Source organism: Aptenodytes patagonicus, chromosome 2 (genome assembly GCF_965638725.1).
Source record: "Aptenodytes patagonicus chromosome 2, bAptPat1.pri.cur, whole genome shotgun sequence".
NCBI classification, from domain to species: Eukaryota; Metazoa; Chordata; class Aves; order Sphenisciformes; family Spheniscidae; genus Aptenodytes; species Aptenodytes patagonicus.
The window spans coordinates 57,458,228-57,474,781 of NC_134950.1; the positions used below are offsets into that span (position 1 = coordinate 57,458,228).

Consider the following 16,554-nt stretch of genomic DNA (forward strand, 5'->3'; position numbering starts at 1 on the left):
CATCCCTGTAATTGATGGCCTTGTTCGTTGTAGCAGAACTAACTTTATTTGTGCTTGAACTGTGACTCCCATGGCTTGCTGAATATGGATGTCTTGGGGGTGACCCATCACCTGTTGGTAAATGGTTGTGTGCGTTGGATGATGTATAGGAAAGTGTGTCACAGGTAGCAGCTATATGAGGTTCAAAAATGTCACCAGCTACTGAAGTGTGAATTTGCCATCTTTTTGCTCTATTTTTATAAACCCCTTTGTCAGAGTGCAGTGTCCTTAAAATTGTGAAATAATAGATGGGAAACTGAGGATTACAAAGACTATCTGGGACATGTTCGTTGGGGATCATCGCAGTTGGCCTTTAATCTCTCTGCTTCTTTAGAATTTCATTTAATACTTTATAGAAACAGCAAGTCGCTCTAATCCAGGGGAGATGGAATATGCTTGTACTTATAGTTGTCTGGTCAAGGAAAAATTTTCTTTCCATCCCCAATGCAAAAAAAAATTCTGTAGCTGTTGATCCATTAGTGCAGAAAGCGCAGATGTTGCGCAGCTCTAAATATCTTTCTCTGCAAAAAGACTTCCAAAAATATATATATAAAAATTTTTTTTTTAGATTCTGAGATTTGCTCTTTACACCTATACCTTGAACACTACAGAGATTTCAGAGCTGTGTGTTTTCTCCCTCTCCCAGTGCTGTAAATTGCTGCAGCAGCCTCCTGACCTAGTGGGAGCTTGAGGCTTCACTCAGCTCCCTTACTCTCCTTTACCAGCACTGTCCAAATGACCGCTCTCTGCTTTGCCCCATCGCTGTCAAACTCTCTAGTTTGCTTCTCCAGTGCGCTGAAGGGTGTCCTGGTAGTGGGACCACCAGCTATGTAGCATTGCTTTCTAAACGCTCTTGGTGGCAGAGAATGAGCGGGCTCTACCTCTGCAATTGGAGAGCAGATATCTATCCCTGTGTGTATACTGCCTTCTTCGTCTTCTTCTGGGAAAAAAAAAAAAACAACCAACATTTATTTATGCCTATAACAGATTGCCTGTGCTACAGGAAATGCCAGGCTGCGTGTGCATTGGTCAGCAGTAAATGCTCTCATATCGTCTTCCTTCGGCAATGTAAACTCCTAATCCCCTCTCTAAGCACTACCTAGCCTACAGTCCAATTTTGTAAAGCCAGCCTCGTCAGCAGCTCCCAGTTGAAAGGCCTGTGACATGACAGCAGGACATTTGCTGCAGTCCCTCAGAAAAGATCTGGGGTTTAAAGCATTTTTTCAGGGAGAAGAGGAGGGGAGGGCAGTTCACCCCCGTTTTCAGGCAGTCCTCATTTAGTGTTGGGCGATGCAGCAATGCCGAGCAGCGCAACGTGGATGGTGGATGGCCACGCAGGTATGTCGGGGGCTGTTTCCAAGGGTTTACTTTATCTAGCAGTTGTCTAGTTTGCCCAGACTGCTGCAGTAAGAGTTGTCACGAGAGCAAAAAAAGGCTTAAAGAAGTCATACAAGTCGTTTCGTCTTCTCTGGGAGTTTTGCCATCCCTGTTTTGTCCAGAGAGGCAGAGAAGAGAGCACCAGCTGGCACCGCTGGCCGCGGGGCCGGACACCATTTCTCTCCTGGTGTGCTGAAGCGTGTCCTGGGCTACAGGCACCAGACGTGTATCATTATGTAGGGTTTTGTGGCCGAGGATGAGTACTACTCCTGTTGGCAAGCCATTTCAGGACAGGTCTGTTTCTGTGTGTGTATAGTGCCCAGTGCATTTTTCATGGGCTGTCTGCTACCATATAACACTAACGAGGTAATTACAGGGTTCAGACGGTGTCGGCACAGCACATACCACTCGGATTAGGCCCAGTTCTTGAACGAGCTCATTCCGAAAGGGGTGCAAGCTGATGTGGCTCGCGGCCCGTTTGCAGGGGCCAGGAGTGGGCTGGTGCTCAGTGATGGCGGCTCAGCTGATGTAGAGGAATTTGAGGTGCTGCTTCTGCCTCCTGCACCGGCAGGGAGGGCAGGGCGGGCAGTCCCAGCTAGCACACGTTACCGTGGGCATTACAGGAGTAATATGGTGGGAGATGGAGAAGTAGGGGCCTGGCAGCAACCCCCTGCTGCCAGTCGGTGATGCTGCTGCTCCTGCCTAGCAGGTTTGCGAGGGACATGCGGCTCTGGTTTCTGCCTCTGGCGCAGGGGCTGGAAGCGAGGTGGTGCCACGGCAGAGGGTTAGCAAGTGCGCCTGCAATGTGGGGGTTAAGCGATGGGCACAGCGTGGGGAACTCGCGCTGTGCAAACGGAGGGGTGGCAAGGCTTGGAGGGGCATGTTTGCTCCCGGCACATCAGCGTCGCAGCACTGGTGTAGCAGGAGGGGGATAAGCAGTGCTGTCTGCAGCAATCTACCTGGATTCTTTCTGGTTTTCTTCACCTGAATTAGGACCAAAAAAAAAAGGAAAGTCTGGTGTTAGTGTGTTATAATTTTCTTTATATATTGTGACACGTGATGTAATTTGGATATTTTATGTCTTAACGAAACGGGACAGACAAGGACTTTTAAAATACATTTTAAGGAATTTAAGAAGTTATTAAGAAAAGTGTTGAGCAAAAGCACTGCATAAGACAGTGATACACCTGTTAGAGTTTAGGATCTCAGCTGTCTGTTGCAGGATTTCATTTGTCATATTAATGACACTTATTACATCGCTGGGCTATAATTGTTTACCAGATATTACGATAATGATTATTAATTAATTATCATATCAATAAACATGATTGTATTGGTTTCAGGTCCTCATGTCAGCCTCCACTGACCAAATATTAAGTGAAATGTTGCGTTGTGAGCTGAACGCGGAGCTGGCCCAGCAGTCTCCCATCCGCCTGAGAGCTGCCGTCTCACCTTCCAGGGCTTCAGACAGCGGGTGCAACCCTGCTGCTTCCCTCCTTGCAGCACGCTCCCAGACCTGTCACACCAAATTATTTGTAAACACCAAGCCAGCTAATATCACAACAGTGTCAGTCTACATGCGAAGGGCACCGGGAAGCCATGAGAGACAACCGGTGCCGTGTGTTAGTAGTAACAGGCAAAAGAAAGAGGCTCCTCCAAAGCCCCTATTCATAAGCTTAGCACAATAGAGTAATGCAGCGTTAGGGAAATTTAAGCTGGTGCTGAAAGCTAGTGTGCTTTGCTGCTTTTTTACTCAAGGGATGGCTTTTATCCTGAACTGTAATGCTTATGATATTTCAGACATGGCTTGCTTTGCTAGGTCATGTGAATGATGAATATCGCGGTATTTAGAGGTTTCTAGTAAATGAAACACACATGAGAATGAATGCAGATATAGATCACTTGCGTCAAACCCAGCTTTATCAGGGCTTGGTGAGATATCTTTTTCAAGTGCCTATAGCAACTGAAAAGCAATTAGAATTTCATTGTATTTTTCAGTTGCATTAACCATCCCGTAGATACGTATGAGAGTTCACATGGAAAAAGCTGCCACTGTACTTTCACTGCGCAGTTGTTGTAATACAGAAGCGTGGGATGGCAGCAAAGCAAAACTTCAGTTGGACACTTGGAATTTAGAGACACCTCAGGCCTTAAGAAAGAATGGAAAGCCACCCTGCCCTACCATTAAAAAAAGGGATGTTGCTACAGAAATGGGAAATGCCGCCTTTTCACCAAATGGACAGGTAACAGTACTGGGAAGGAGATTTCAGAAAGCTGCAGTGTGATAGCTGAAAGCTGCTTCTCCTAAAGAAACAGGTCCTGGTCATCTTCTTTCAGTGCTGCATTTGTTAGAAGGGTTTATTCATTAGTGGTTTAGAGTAACAGACCTCTGCACAAAGGGTTTTTTCTTTATCTACCAGGCTGGGCAAGTGGGGGTAGCTCTGAAGCAGTGAGATGAAGGGGAATCATGCAGCCCCTCAATGTCAGGGTCTGGCAAGTCCAAAGCTGCAAAAAGTTGAGAGGGAAACTGCCTGCAGTGGCCAGCGGAGCTGGATTTGTTTGGAGGGGGGTTGCCAGAGAAGCAGCACGGAGATCCCCTGCTTTTTTCATCCATCCCATGCGGTCCTGCACAGTGCCTGGAAAATGCTTGCAGTGAGGTGTTCCTGAGCAGTGATTAGCGATGCAGTTAACAAACGCTGGTTTACATCACTTGGGGATAAATCCACCTTCTGACCATCTGTAACAAGTGGATCTGGTTTTCTTCCGATTCACATTCATGCCAAGCAGAATTACCTTCATTTAAATCACTGGTGTTTCTTGGAGAGTAACCGCTATGAGAGAGTTGGTCCATTGGCAAGATCTCTTAATGAGTCACGTACTGTGGGGCAGAGATTATGTCTCTCTGGATGATTTGTTCATTCTTGAACATGAGGGGCCTCAACAGCTAGCAAGAAGTTAGCTCTTATTATGAAATGCATATGTGCAATTCTGAAGTTGTTAGCCTTGCAGATACCGGTAATCTGAAAGCAGTCTGCTTCACCTACTGCTGTATTTGGAGCAAGTGGATTTGGTCACTCATGCATATTTGTTTTTAAAAGTACTGTCAGATCTCTCACAGGCAGTATTTTCTAATGAATGCAAATGAAAATTGTGATTATCCATTTCAAAGCAATCGGTAGCAAGCCATCGTTGCACACAGAACATTATTTATACAGCTCATAAGCCCCAGTGATGCTCGTGCATAATTCCTCACACATCACAGTGATAGAAATTGCCTTCAGGGCCGGACTTTCCAAGTCAGGCTCTCTGTTTTTAAGTTGCAGACATTGTCACTTCAATGGCTGACTACTTGATTTTGCAGGTTCGGTTTGATGCGCATATGATTGCAAGCCCACGCTTGCCTGCAGATGCCAGACTGCACCCAAAATGACTTGCTCCTCTTAATAGCAGTGAATATCGTGACAGGCTGGCAGCTCTTAGGGACTCCTGGTTCTCTCTTCTTATTTTCCAAGTCCTTCTCTACTACTGCCTGTTCGCAGCTCTATTCTCATCCTACTCAGCACTTGCCTCAGTATGAAAACTTGGGGCATATCATGTGTTTACATATATGATTGCTCTTAACTCAAACTTTATTTCCATGTCTTGCTCAGCCTTTAATTCCAGTGCATTGAATCCCGCTTGCTGTTCCCCTCATGGGTAGTCTCGCTCTCACTGCTCAGTTTGAAGGACTCTTCTCGGACCGGTTAAAAATGGAATTCACCGAAAGACACAAATTATCTCTTCCTGTCCCTGCTAGGCTCCTAGGGAAAGTGAATACAGTTGTGTCTCTTCCTGCTGTTAATACTGTAGTCACTACATCCAATAATCTTTTGGGAAGTTTAACTTTTAAAACACCGGGCAATTTATTACCCCCATATATTAGCTCTCCTTGGTAGCCGAGAGGTACAGCAACAAACTGCAGTGAAACTGGGAAGGTAGAAAATGTCCGGCGAGTAACATCTTTCCTAAGAGACTATGTTAACCAAAGGACTAACAAAATCTTGTTTAACCATCATTGAAAGACTTTTTGGTAGATGGCCAACCCTGGTTGGTCTCTTGAGTATAAAAAGTAGTATAGAAATGTTCCTTCTAGCTTTAATTCTGATGCCCATCTCCTGTACATCAAAGAGAAATGCTCCTTTATTGCAACATTTTACATTTTAAAACATTTAAGCTTGTAGCGCATTCCACCTACTTCTTTTTGCAGTGGCGCTCTCTGCCCTTAGTCCTACTGAAATATCATCTATATTGGTTGGTGTTTCGTACACACGTGCAGCCTGGTCCCATAGTGGTGAAATAGAGATCTTTCCTTGCTCTCATATAGGGCTTAGGGGGTTTTGGCCAGGCAGTCCCTTGTTGCCATGCCTGTGTTTCTAGTCCTCCACTGACGTGTGGGAGGGAGGTTTCTCCCTGTAATCCACTGGTAGCCCCCAGAGGTAAATATCCCATTCTTTTCCTTACACCGAGGACAGACTCAGCCTAAGGTTGAGTCTCAGTGTTATGGAAATGCAAAGCACTCTCCCAGTCAAGCACTGACCAGAAGGTTGCTCTTACGCAAATCTAAACAGGACAGTGTGAAAATGCTTAAAGCGAGGCCCCTTCTAGGGCAATGTTACAGACTTGTTAGTCTGGATCTGTGAAATCCATTTTTTCACTGAGGAGTGGAGCTTACAGCTTCCAAAGCCAGATCGCTACCTGCCTGTTTCTCAGTGTGTCATTCATGTCTCCTACCTAAATTTTAATTCCCTTCCCCTTATTTTCCAAGTATTATCCTGTACAACAGAGCAAAGGCTTTATTACTTTCTCTCGCACAGCGTAGCCCATGTGTTTATATCCCCTAGCTTCTCAAGTTGGATGTGTCTAAGTGTGACCTTTTGCTTATAGGTAAGAGCAAGAGGCTTTTAGGATTCGACACAAGGTTTTGCATTTCTAGCATGCTTGGTAGCTGTTTGCTACAGTCATCCATTGAGGCCTCTACAGAAATTGGTAGACTCATCCCTGACTCTAAGAACTTACAAGTCAAATGCAGTAACCAGACAACATCCTCTTGCTCAAGCTACTCTTGCATGAAGTCACGTGGAAAAGCAGTGAGTGTGAGGGCCAGGGCTATGCCCGACACCTCTTCAACCATAGTGACCTGTCTTGCACGCTGGGGCATGATGCTGCTGACTGGTGACTGCTTTCAGTAACATATCTGTTTCCAGAATAACACCACATTTAAAAAAAAAGAGAAAACAGTAACTGTTTATCCTGGCTAAGCTTGTGTAACAGGTTTTCATGTGATGTGTTTAGTGTTTAGTCTTTTTTCATGAAACTGTTTCAGTATCCAAAAAAAAACCATTTCTCTTACTCAGCTTCATTAGTTATAGGAAATCACTGGATTAAAGTAGAGAGTAGATTAGCAAAAAATAAACCGTAGTATGTCTTGGGCATATGGTGCTGCGTATGAATGGGTTTTAACTACTTAACTGTGTATAACAAAGAGCAGAAGGAGAGATTTGTCTTAGCATGCAATAATTATAATTTGCAGTAGCTGCATAGCTTAACAGCCAGAACCCAGAAAGCCACGGAAAGCTTTCGGTTAGGATTTGCCTGGGGTGTGTGTGCCTGTCCCCAAGCTCATGTCGCGTTTTCTGCCAGCTGACAGCCGGGCACGAGACTGGACTTAGCTAATTAACAGGGTGCCTCTCCCTTCTTTCCCTTCCTCTTCGCTGGGCTCATGGTTTGCAGCGCTGGGTTAGTGTGGGTTACAGAGACCAGGATTTAGCTCGTCGGACGCCGGAGCCAGCACTGGTCCTGGCACGCTGCTCCAGCGCACGGGCCAGAGGGGAGGCATGCTGTGGGCAAGCCCGTGACAGCCCGGGCTTCGCCTCAGCTGGAAATTGTCCCCTGCAGAGCAAATACAAACAGAAGCAGTAAATAAAAGAGGCCTCAATGTCAGGGTGATTGCTGGGGAGTATCAGCTTTCAGGCTCTGGGCACAGACAGCGCAATACAGCCAGCTTTGAATTCAGACGACTCCATAATTTCTAGCTTCACGCTTTTTTTAACCAATATCTACCATTCCCCTGTGATACTTCAACCTACAAAAGTCAAATTTATGCCTTTTCTGCATAAACCCAGCTCACACTGGTTTGAACTTGGTCCTGAGACACAAGGCAGTGCAAACACTGGTAACGTCCTGACAGTGCTCCGCCTCCTGCTTCTCAGGAAAACTGTCCTTTTCCATCTGGGTGCTGAGAGGTTTCTGAAAACCAAGCAGTGGTGGTGACATCATTTCCATGTCTTAAAAAACCTGCTTATAAAGGGATATAAAGATTTGCAAAGCCAATCAAATCTAGTTTATAAAATAAATTCAGAAATACCTGGAGAATTACCTGGTGTTTATCTGGGCTCCTCAGTAGGTTTGCTACCACGGATTAACCAATAATGTTACACCACATAGCTTAAACATGCATGTCCTTCCCCGTTTTTTTTTGAGTTGTTTTCCTCTGAGGTTTCCACAATGTGTTTCACATCCACTGTGAGTAACATTCTTGGACTTCTGCCCTGGACTAATCAAACATAAATCATTGCCCCATGCAAAAAGAAAGTTTTGCCAAAAATTGCAGTGGTCCAGAGAAGAAGAAAAGAGATATTTTTTTTTCCTCTGTGAACTTTTAACTAATTTTATTCCTTTTTTTTTTGGTGGGAAATTTTGTGCATTGAAAAATTCACTGACAAGGCCCTGATCATCTTGGTTTTTTAGTGATTAATACAAAAAATTAAATCCCCAGCTGCTCAGGAGAATATTCTTGCTTTCTCCTCAATTAGTTTTGTGGTGGTGAGCCCTGCCAAACTTGCAGACTTTGCGTTTAGGTTATCAATAACTCAGCGTTGCTTCTATTGCAGAGTTCCCTGAAGAGAAGAGGCAGCAGAGAAACGCACAAAGAAAAAAAGGCATTTTCCCAGGTATGGTTTTTCAAGAACATGCAATTTTGAGCTAAAGCACATGATAAAACTCCAAATTTCTTTTTATGGGTGTTGACAGGACCATCGGGCGTATTAACTAGAGTGCAATTAGACCTTAATCTACTGAGACCTCCCAGAGATTACGTAGAAGCAATTTAGGACACAAGTGTGATCTCTAAACTGTGCAGCTTCTCGGGCTCATTGTGCTTGTATCCATATATTCAGGCTGCAGGTTTTCTACAAGAAGAGAAAATCACCTTGCCTCACAAAGTAATTGGATCGCGGCTTAGGGACTAACTAAATTTATACACGGTGCCAAAGATTTTGTGCTAATGAGCATCTTGGCAGGGAATGCGGTTGACACACTGCAACGACACCTCACGAGCTCTCGTGTCGCAGCCCCGGGTTTGATCTCTCTCTGGTGTCAGGGGGCCAGCATGTGAACTTGTGCTCCCCCAGGCTGAGATACAACACAGAGCCTAAGCTACCCACTCAGTCTCCCTTTGGACACCGGTTCTATTGAAATCCCGTAGGCTGATTCTTCTCAGGGAAGCAGTCTGCCTGGTTTCCTCTGCTTTTTGTGCTGACTGTAGGAGTTAAAGCTTTTCCCAGCACCCGTATGGTTACTGTTTATAGCCGGAGAGATGGGGATAGTGTTTCACCTCACTGCGAAAGGAGCCAAGAGCAACATCATGCCTTCGTTAAAGAAAGGTTGCGCCTCCCCTGCTGCCCCCTCAGCAGGCTATGTGTATGCAGCCGAGACCCAAGAGGTCTTCTCTGAGTCGATGGAGTCTTAAAATCCATTGATTTGTAATAATAACCATAATAAATCATTACAACGTGTTGCACTTGAGTGGGTAGGGCGGGCAGCTGAGTGGGTAGGGTGGGCAGACCAGGGGCTCGTGGCGGCCAGGGGCTGCAGCCTGCTTTCCCAGGACACAGCAGACCAAGCATCCCCGCCAAGCCGATACAAGCACGGCTTAATCAGACCTTAAAATGGGGCACTGGGCTTTCTGCCTGCAGGGCCTGCTACGGAGAACTATTTAAGTCATCAGTCAGGTCAGAGTTTGTTTTTCTGCAAGTCTGTAACATACATGGATGAAATAGAATTATGCTCTCACATATGTAGATTACAGATGAAGCTACATGAAGGCAGGGTTGTGTCCACTGGGGTCTGTGGGCAGCACTGTCCTTCCTTTCCTCATTCCTGGAAATACAGAGCAGTGCAGAGGGAATGGATTCCTTGTGCTTGCTTCCTCCGCCCAAATTCAGGCATCAACAACATCTGTAGTTTGCCTTGGAAAGTCTTAAAAAGGACTTCACAAAATTATCCGAATAACCCTGGGTCAGCTCTGCTCCACTCACAATGTGGGGAAGTGATCCTGGAAACCACCTGGGGAAAAAAAAAAAAATTTATGCTGTACACACACATTGTAACTCATGCAAGCAAAGGATTTGGGCTTGAAAATGAAAACCATTGCGACAGCACTGTGCAAGGTGGCCGTTCAGTTTTCCTCAGCAATTCTTTAGGGTAGGAAAGACTGAGAAACAATCTTATGTATTGACATGGCCCAGCCTATAGGTGCACGTCCTAGCTATCTCCCAACTCTAGGCTGTCTCCAGAGCTGTCTCCAAAGCCAGGTATCCCTTCAGAGGTATGTGCTGGTTGAGACTAGAGCGCACCACAGCAAGTGCCTGACCTGGTCAAACAGCCGCCAGGTCCTGTGGCATGGCTCAAAGGGGTTAGTACAGACACAGCCTGGGAGGTTCAAAACACTGCTCTTCAGGGACAGCCGCCCTAAATACCTGAAATAAGTTCAAATACCCATTACATGTTTTGTGAAAAGCAACCACAAACTCAGATTCTGTGCATCCCCATGCTTACAGATATGTATAGCATATGGCAAGACCGGTGTTTTTACTTACTGGGAGCTCATCATGAAAATTAGCTGGAACATCGCACCCACCGCAGGGCACACCGAGTAAATAATACCTGTGAAGTTGATTGTCTTGAAGTAGTGTAAAAGCAGAATTCACAGTAGCGCTTACCTGCCTCTAGCAGTATTGAAGAAAAAAAGTTTTTATTCAGCAGAATTGCAAAACGGAGCTTCTTGGAAAATACCAGGCACCAGGCAAAACACAAAGAAAAGTGGTTCTCCAGCGCAAGGTAGGAGTGCTGGCACTCAGCCAGATGCTTGGGTGCTGGTCATACTGCCCTGTTGTCAGACTTGCAACCCCAAAACTGCTTACCCATCTTCTGCCTGGCAATTCCCTTGAGCCGGTGGTGGTGGTAGAGGAGATGGCATTGGTCTCTATCTATCTTTGTGTCTTCTTGCCAGAAAAGAAATATCATATTTGGGAATTTTTGATCAGCTCTTCATTCTCATCACATCATTTACATTGCATAATGAATTTAAGTTCATTTCTTCCCTTTAAGTTTCATTTCTTTATCGCCACGTTCTACATTTGTCTAAATTAGACTGCAGACTCTGTAGGGAGGGATCTGGGTTTTTTCTTTCTGCTTTTTTTTCCGTTAACTTCCCTCTGAAGTGCCATGCAGAGCTGTGATGCTACTGCATACAAATAATCACTGTCAGTAATCATTAATTCCCATTTATCCTTAATGATCTCCTAAAGTCCGTGACTAGCACCATGACTGATGGAACATTTTTGCACTGTCGTTCCTTCTTTTCTTTCTATACAGTCTGCCTTACGTACACCTTTTAGGAAAGCGTCCACATACTGGATGTGAAATACAGTCAGGCTGTGCCATAGCCCAGCTTTCAGCCCCTGGGATTCGAGCCTCTTGTTCCTCCAAAACGGTGGAAAGACTGTATTCTCCTCCCCTCCCCCCTTTCTTTTCCTTCGTGATTTAACTAATAGTGAACTATTCTTAATTTTGGTGATTTGGCCTCTCCTTAGTTTGCCTTATATGTCAAAATGTATGTATGACACATATATATATGTCAACTCTACTTGCCTGTGTGGGTGCCTCGCCCTCTTGCTGTTTCTACTTGGTTTCAACTGATCAAGAAATCGCTGATATTTCTGTACACAAAGTTTCAGAGGGACAGATGCATGAAGGTTGGAGTCCTACCCTTCTGGCATGCTTAGATCTGGCTGATAAATCTCTCCTGACTATTCTTTTCCTTTGGAAAAAAGCTGTCCGGGGAATGGGATTTTCAGTAGTCATGTTCCCTGGCAGAGAAGCGGGGAAGATCTAGAGCTTTCTCACCTTTCCAGATGGGATCCATATTTAGTAGGCGAGATTAACATCCATCAGCTCTGTTGTTTTGTATGAGGCTTGTGTTTGTTTAATGAAAAAAACCTCCTTTGTTTCAGCTCTTGCGAAAAACAGAACTTACAAATGTGATCCTTTTTTTTCATAGACAAAACCTAGCAATAAAGTAATGCCATTATAAGAAGTTAATGGTGGTTTTGTCCTGCTATAACAACGCGCTAACTCTGCAGACGCGTTGAGTCATGCAGTGATGCCGAGCAAAAACACTGGGGCCCTGACCTCAAACCCATCGAAGCCTTTCCCTTTTCTTCAAAAGCATCAAAATGCTGAGTGCGTTGTCCCAAGAGCAACTCAGTGACTGTTATTTATATTGCTCGAAACGCAGTGGGTGTCAGGCTGGAGCCCCCTCTGACCCCCGGGGAGGAGCTGGCCCCTAGTGCTCCCAGCTGGGGGAGAGGGGCGCGGGCAGGCTGGCCCTTCCCCACCGGCATCGGTCCAGCTGCCGGCAGCCAGGGAGGTGCGAGGCGCCAGCTAGTGCCACTGATGGCTGGGCTCTTGCAGCCAAAGGTAGACAAGAAGCACGGGGAAAAATGCTGGATTACAAAGACAGAATAAAGAAAATGTCAGATGCGATTATTTCCAAGCTATTAACAAATACATAAATAAACTGGAGTAATCACCCCACCTGTGAGCTCTGAAGTGCAGCACTGGTCTGGATGTAACCTTCCTTGTGATCTTTCTATTTCCCTAAAAGCAAAGCCTACAGCTGCGGGGATAAACTGATTCTCGATGAGAAGAAAAACAGAGGTAATGTATTGTGCAGCCCTGACCAAAGATGATGCTTTAATCATACAGCCTCATCCAGCCAGAGCAACCAAAATTCAGAGTGACTCCAGTGGAGGCTGCATGGAGTTTTGCCAGGTTTAAATCTGATACTTAATTTGCAGTTTCGAGTTATAAAGAGAAAAGCAATTTGCAAATACATGTGTGAAAAAGAGGTGTGTGTATGTGAGGAGATGACAGAGAGGAAAGAAAGCCGATCTTCTAGAGGCTCCGATTCTAATCAATTATATGCACCTCGATTGTATTCATAGAAAACTCACATTTCTGGTGCCAGAAACACAATGACCAGAGGTTTAGTCAGTCAACTGATCAACTGATTGCAGTTGTGTTTGACTCCTGGTTATTACTGAAAAGCACACATTAATAGAAACTTTGGCTATTGTTTACCTCTATCATGCTATTAACATTTAAGATAACTTTTTTACTATTTAGTATTTTAATGTTCCAACCTGCACCAAGCAGAATCAGTAAGAAAGCTGACTGAGTTCACAAGTATACAACCAATTACTTTTGTGGCTGTTTAGGTATTAATAGCTGAAATTAAGACATAATTAGTATATATCTAAATAGAATGGGATGAAATTAATCTAGGTGACATAAAAGACACCATTACCAATGTGCAAGGATGTGTGTTTTAGAAACTAAATCATTTCCTCAGATTGCTGAGCCGCAATTAGTTTTGTAAATCTTTTTATTTTTTTAATAGCCTGATCTGGGTGAACAATTAAAGTCAGTCATGTTTTCTTCTGGCTTTGGTTGCCATTGTTAGGAATTATAACAAAATGGTGCTTGTGAAAGATAACAGTGCTCCGGAGACTGAAATGAAGTTTCCATAGATAATTGCACATATGTCCACATGGCCTACCAACAATGATGAAATCTGCTGTCTCAAGAGATCATCTTTCAAAGCCTGCTTTCCATTATACTGCTAATGCTGATAAATGTGTCTCTTACGAGGCCAAGTGCCTGTATCTCCATGACAATTCATGAAAGTGATTCATGCAAAGAAATTGTTCATCGGCTTAGAATTTACTTAACCTTGTCTCTTATTTCAGCACAATACACACTGGAGTTTTCATCTGAGTTGAGATGCGGTGCTTTAAAATGCCCAACACACACAAAAAAATCAAAATCTCATTCAGTACCCTGGTGCTTCCTGAAAAATGCAGGTTTTCACATGGGATGGATTTGGACGTAACTACAGTTTAATGAATTTTTCTTTCCTTTTTCACATGTTTTCACCAATCTCCCTTGTGAACAGTTGTCCCTACCAGAAACAGGGATCACAATCTGGTCCATCCTAATAATAACAGCAGCAGAGACAGCAGTAGTGCTTCCTATTCGGAAAATGAGTTAGGCACTCTGGCTAGTTCACAGCATTGTGAGATCCAGTAATTGAAGTCTTCACTTTGCAAGGCAACCACGCATCTTAGCACACTTTTTTTTATGCTTTCTAGCTGAAGAAGCCCGAGATTTGGGATTACATCTGAGTAGTCTTTGTTTCGTGATGCTGAAAGGGAGCAAATGTATCATTAAACATAAATGGAACAGAAAGTGCCACCAAATCATGGCACCTTTTCATTTGAGTCATTCTTATTTTCCACAAAATTTGCTCAGTATTTGAGAAAAACTAAGCGTTGTGCTGGCACTCTTGCATCACTGAACACTTGCATTGGCACACTGATTTTTTTTTCCCCCTCTTTAACTCTGGTCAAGCTGCTTTGCCAATTTAACCAGGACCAAGCCATGAAATGTGTCAACTGTGTGGTTTGCGCAGCTCTGTCTGTGTATTGTTTGCATACCTAACAGATACAGCTCAGAGGGTGGGGAGGTGGAGATTTTGGAAGGTGAGCAACTGATTGTGCTTCTAATACAATCTTTGGGGGGGTGATTATTCTTGGCAGGAGGACAGCGCTGATTTGAAGTGCCAGCTCCAGTTTGCCAAAGAGGAGGCAGCGCTGATGCGTAAGAAGATGGCCAAACTGGGGAGGGAGAAGGATGAACTGGAGCAGGAGCTCCAGAAGTACAAGTCCATCTATGGAGATGTGGACAGTCCCCTGCCTACCGGGGAGGCAGGAGGCCCGCCCAGCACCAGAGAGGCCGAGCTGAAGCTTCGTTTGAAGCTGGTGGAGGAGGAAGCCAACATACTGGGCAGAAAAATAGTGGAACTGGAGGTGGAGAACAGGGGGATTAAAGCTGAGATGGAGGATATGAGGTGCCAGTACGAAAAAGAGTGTCTCAGCAGGGACCACATTTCAAGCATTCCTACCTCGCCCTACGGCGACTCCGTGGAGTCGGCCACGGAGCTGCGCCGGCACCTGCAGTTTGTGGAAGAGGAAGCAGAACTGCTGAGGCGGTCAATCTCCGAAATCGAGGATCACAACAAGCAGCTAACAAACGAGCTGAACAAATTCAAGTTTGAGCCAGGCCAGGAGCCAGGCTGGTTGGATGACGTGGCGTCCAAGTGCGGTGGCACCTTGCAAGAGGAGCTGAAGTCGGCCAGGTTGCAAATCAACGAGCTGAGCGGGAAAGTGATGAAGCTCCAGTATGAGAACAGGGTCCTGATGTCCAATGTCCAGCGTTATGATCTTGCATCTCACCTGGGCCTGCGCACTTCCAGCCCCAGGGACAGCGATGCCGACAGTGATGCTGGGAAGAAGGAGAGTGACAGCGAAGAGGGTCGCCCACCCCAGCCTAAGAGAGAGGGGCCCATTGGGGGTGAGAGCGACTCTGAAGAAGTTTATGAGAAGACGTCGGGGTTTGGGAGTGGGAAGCCATCGGAAGTCAGCGACCTGTGCTCCGCCGAGCTCATGAGAGTGAAAGAGGACACCGAATCTTTAATTAACATCAAACGCGAGGCTGAGCGGCTCGAAAGGACCGTGGACCGCCTTATCACCGATACGGACAGCTTGATTTATGACGCGAAGGTGCACATAACCAGCAGCCCATCCACCGAGCAGGATTTCAAAAGTGATGAGGAAAGGGGGGAAGATAAGCATGAACCGGAGCTTCTGGACACCATCAACTCCAGGATGAAAGCTTTCCGGAAGGAGCTGCAGACCTTCCTGGAGAAGGTTGATCACATTGGGGAGGGCCTTAAGGAGCAGATGGAGGATCTCTCCCCTCTTCCCCATCTCACAGAGTCTTCCAGTTTTCTATCCACCATGACGTCCATGTCTCGAGACTCTCCCATTGGTAACCTGGGGAAGGAGTTAATCACCGACTTCCAGGTAGGTCGGCCCCTTGTTTGCCTTCTTTCTGTTTATTGTTTCTCTTTCTTGCTGGCATCGCTACAGTAGAGCTAATTTTCCTCACAGCTGCTTTGTTATGATTTCAGACCTGCAATGTATTAAAGTGTGTAATGTTAAACAAACACTTTACAGGTTTTTTTTCTTTTGTTTGTTTGCACAAGTCCTTTGATTCAGAGGCGGTTCCTCGTGGCAAAAAGGCTAATCCACTGGTGCTATAGAGATCTGTCTTCTTTTTGTCTGTAACAGCAGTGTTTCCCTGTGAAAGAGGAGATTAATTAAAAAAAAAAAATTTCTGATGAATGTAAATTAGCAGCCTTGCTAAGAAATGTGAGGAGGTCTTTATTATGCTTTCTTGTAAAAGGGTCAGGCGTGTTCTCAAAAGCCTTGCCAAAAGAACCCAACCAAATGCAGTTTTCTAAGTGATGTGTTTTGAAAAGCCTGCTTACAGCTCACTCCCCTAACCGAGCAGCGAGTGAGAAGCTCTGTAGCCAGCGAAGGACTGCCTTGCCTAAAGCGTTGCCCATGGGCGCATGTCTAAACTGCCACAACTGCCACACTGGATATGGCTTTTCTGCACAGCACAAGTAAGGAAGGAAGAGCCTTGTGTCCCATATCCTTCATGACTTGTATGCTTGCTGTTGGTTTGACTCATGCATCCTCATTGCATGCGCCTCATAACCAGTGTTTGCATTCTTTTTTCCTCTCTTTCTCTTTTTTGCTTTTCAGATGTTTCAGCCCATCATTTTGCTCATCCTCATTTTGGTTTTATTCTCTTCACTTTCTTATGCCACTGTATTTAAGTTGGTTTTTCTGT

General features: G+C 45.1%; 1 protein-coding gene across 6 annotated transcripts in view; it reads left to right on the forward strand.

Annotated features, from left to right (window-relative positions):
• Positions 1-16,554, forward strand: part of MTCL1 (microtubule crosslinking factor 1) — a 113,023-nt gene that overhangs the window by 51,451 nt on the left and 45,018 nt on the right. For 4 of the 6 annotated variants that reach the window (XM_076329955.1, XM_076329956.1, XM_076329957.1 and 1 more), the window contains exons 4-5: positions 8,346-8,405; positions 14,394-15,719. In XM_076329955.1, the coding sequence (XP_076186070.1) occupies positions 8,346-8,405; positions 14,394-15,719 (1,386 nt within the window). Of the gene's footprint in view, positions 1-8,345; positions 8,406-10,494; positions 10,573-14,393; positions 15,720-16,554 lie in introns of all 6 variants that reach the window. The other 2 variants (XM_076329953.1, XM_076329954.1) reach the window with 2 other exon arrangements.